The sequence below is a fragment of the Pundamilia nyererei genome, unplaced genomic scaffold, assembly GCF_000239375.1.
Source record: "Pundamilia nyererei isolate P.nyererei 1_Seehausen unplaced genomic scaffold, PunNye1.0 scaffold00100, whole genome shotgun sequence".
NCBI lineage: Eukaryota > Metazoa > Chordata > Actinopteri > Cichliformes > Cichlidae > Pundamilia > Pundamilia nyererei.
Genome location: NW_005187501.1, coordinates 2,013,244 through 2,015,581, shown reverse-complemented (window position 1 = coordinate 2,015,581; position 2,338 = coordinate 2,013,244). Strand labels below are relative to the sequence as shown.

The following is a 2,338-nucleotide window of genomic DNA, read 5'->3' as shown; positions in this document are numbered from 1 at the left end:
ACTCTTAACCTGAGGGGAGGGAAGGGTGGGAGAATTTTCAATGTTAATGGAAAAACTGTGGGATTTGGTTATAATAGATGGTGTACCAACAAGTAAAACTTCAGCTTTATTACTGTTAAGTTTGAGAAAATTGGAGGAGAACCAGGATCTAATCTCAATAAGACAGTTTGAGAGGGAGGTTGGTGGGAGGGATGAATTGGGTTTAGAAGAAATGCAGAGCTGGGTGTCATCGGCATAACAGTGAAAATTGATATTATATTTTCAGAATATATGACCAAGAGTGAGCATGTAAGTAATGAATAAAAGAGGCCCTAATACTGAACCCTGGGGCACACCAGCAGAAACAGGATAGAGTTGAAGAATGGGATTTAAATTGGATAAACTGAGTGCGGTCTGAGAGATAGGAGGTAAACCAGGTAAGTGGGGTATGATTAATACCAATGGAAGCTAACCGGTTCAGGAGAATATTGTGAGAAATGGTATCAAACGCCGCACTAAGATCAAGAAGGATGAGGATGGATAGGAGACCAGAATCAGCTGCCATCAGAAGGTCATTGGTAATCCTTAACAGAGCAGTTTCTGTGTTATGATTGGGGCGGAAACCAGATTGAAATTGTTCATAGAGATTATGGTCATTGGGATGTAAATGAAGCTGGGCGGCAACAATTTAAGCCATTCACATGTGTCTGGGTTTCATACATACATTTTTCTGCACCCTACATACATCTGGAAACCATAAGAGAGGCCCACGTGTCATGTTGCCATATCAACATCTTTGCATTTGTCTGAACTTGACATTATACTCCACTGCAGACAGAGACACAGCCAGCTGGAGACCTGAAAACCGAGTAGTCGTTCCCACTCTACTTCTTTGGAATCTGCGTTGTGGGGCACATGGACAGTTGGTGCTACGAGTGTAACAACTCTGTGATAAGCCCTGGGTCAGACACTGTTTTAGACGCTTACTGCCACATTTTACCGGACCAAGCACACCGTCTCACATTCTCTCTGTCTATAAGCATGGAGCAAAGAAGATAAGCCATTAACTACAGGTCCTCACAGACTGACTGGATGAATCACTGTATAGCATCCAACTCACTTATGGAATTCCTCTTTCAACAATCCTTACCAATGGAGCACTTTCTGGATGTATTGTACACAGTAGGAGTCCATACGTGGATTCAATCCTTTACAAAAACACTTCAGTTCTCTTCGCTCCTTCCTCACTTGCCTAAAAACTGATTATTGCATAGCTGACGTCAACAGCTTCATGAGCATTTTGAATAAAACTATAAGAGACAAGGTCAGGAAGTTCAAGTCCTATATCTCCCAGCATGCCCCTCTACCTATCAAAGGTTTCCAGAAAAGGTACCTATTTTAATCAGTGGAGAGTAAAATGCCCGAGTAAATATTTTCAGAGCTAAAATTTACTTTTTAAAGGAAATGTATAGTTTTTTTTATTAGTTTCATTGTTTGTTTCAGAAGTATTATTATTATTATTATTATTATTATTATTATTATTATTATTATTATTATTATTATTATTACACAGCAAAGGCAGAATAAAACTGTCTTTCTTTGCAACGACAATAAATTTTTCTCAGTAGTTGAAATGCTTAATTGTCGACACTTTTAACAAGTCATTGTTTTACATGGAGCACTGTTCATGTGAGTCAACATTAAACAGTTGCTTGGTTTAGCCTACAAGAAGTTTTACAATTACTGCCTATTCTGTCGATGGTAACGGAGATGCATAGTGATTCGATATACACACACTTTGGACTCCGCAGAAAAAATATTACTGACACCTACGTGCTTAGTTTATCATGCGGAACAAAAGTTGCCTGTGCAGTTTCACATCGGTCATAAATATGTGTCGGACCATCCCACCAAACGAGGAGCAGCTGACTACTGAAAAGCATTGTAGAATCAGTTTATGTGTTGTAGATGAGTCGTTTTAGATGCTCTGTGCTGATGTACTGAAAAGGCGTACCATCAGAAGTGGTCATGCTGAATTCTTCTGACTAACGTTTTATGAAAATATGTTTGCCAAACCATTTCGTGTCAAATCCAACACCGCAATCAAAGGATCAGACAGGTGAGTCACTGCTGCTCACATCTTTAGCTGACGCTTGCTTCTTCTACATATTCACAGTTATTATATGTGGTGGAGGACTCTAAACATTTTTTTAAACTGTCCAAGTATCAAACTCTGTCCTCCTCATATAACTGGAATAAATCAAAACGAAGCAGTTCTTCTCTTCAGCTTACAGTGAAGCTTCTGGTCAGTGAATGAATAGATTTAGATAGCGGCGATATATCAGTTTTTCCGTATATC

At 39.2% G+C, this 2,338-nt stretch overlaps 1 protein-coding gene across 1 annotated transcript in view; it reads left to right on the top strand.

Moving 5' to 3' along the window:
- The first annotated feature begins 1,865 nt into the window (after positions 1–1,865).
- eif2d (eukaryotic translation initiation factor 2D) overlaps positions 1,866–2,338 on the top strand; it is a 38,120-nt gene continuing 37,647 nt past the window's right edge. The window contains exon 1 of the mRNA XM_005740539.1: positions 1,866–2,098. Within this exon, the coding sequence (XP_005740596.1) occupies positions 2,043–2,098 (56 nt within the window). The 5' untranslated portion in view covers positions 1,866–2,042. The remainder of the gene's footprint in view (positions 2,099–2,338) is intronic.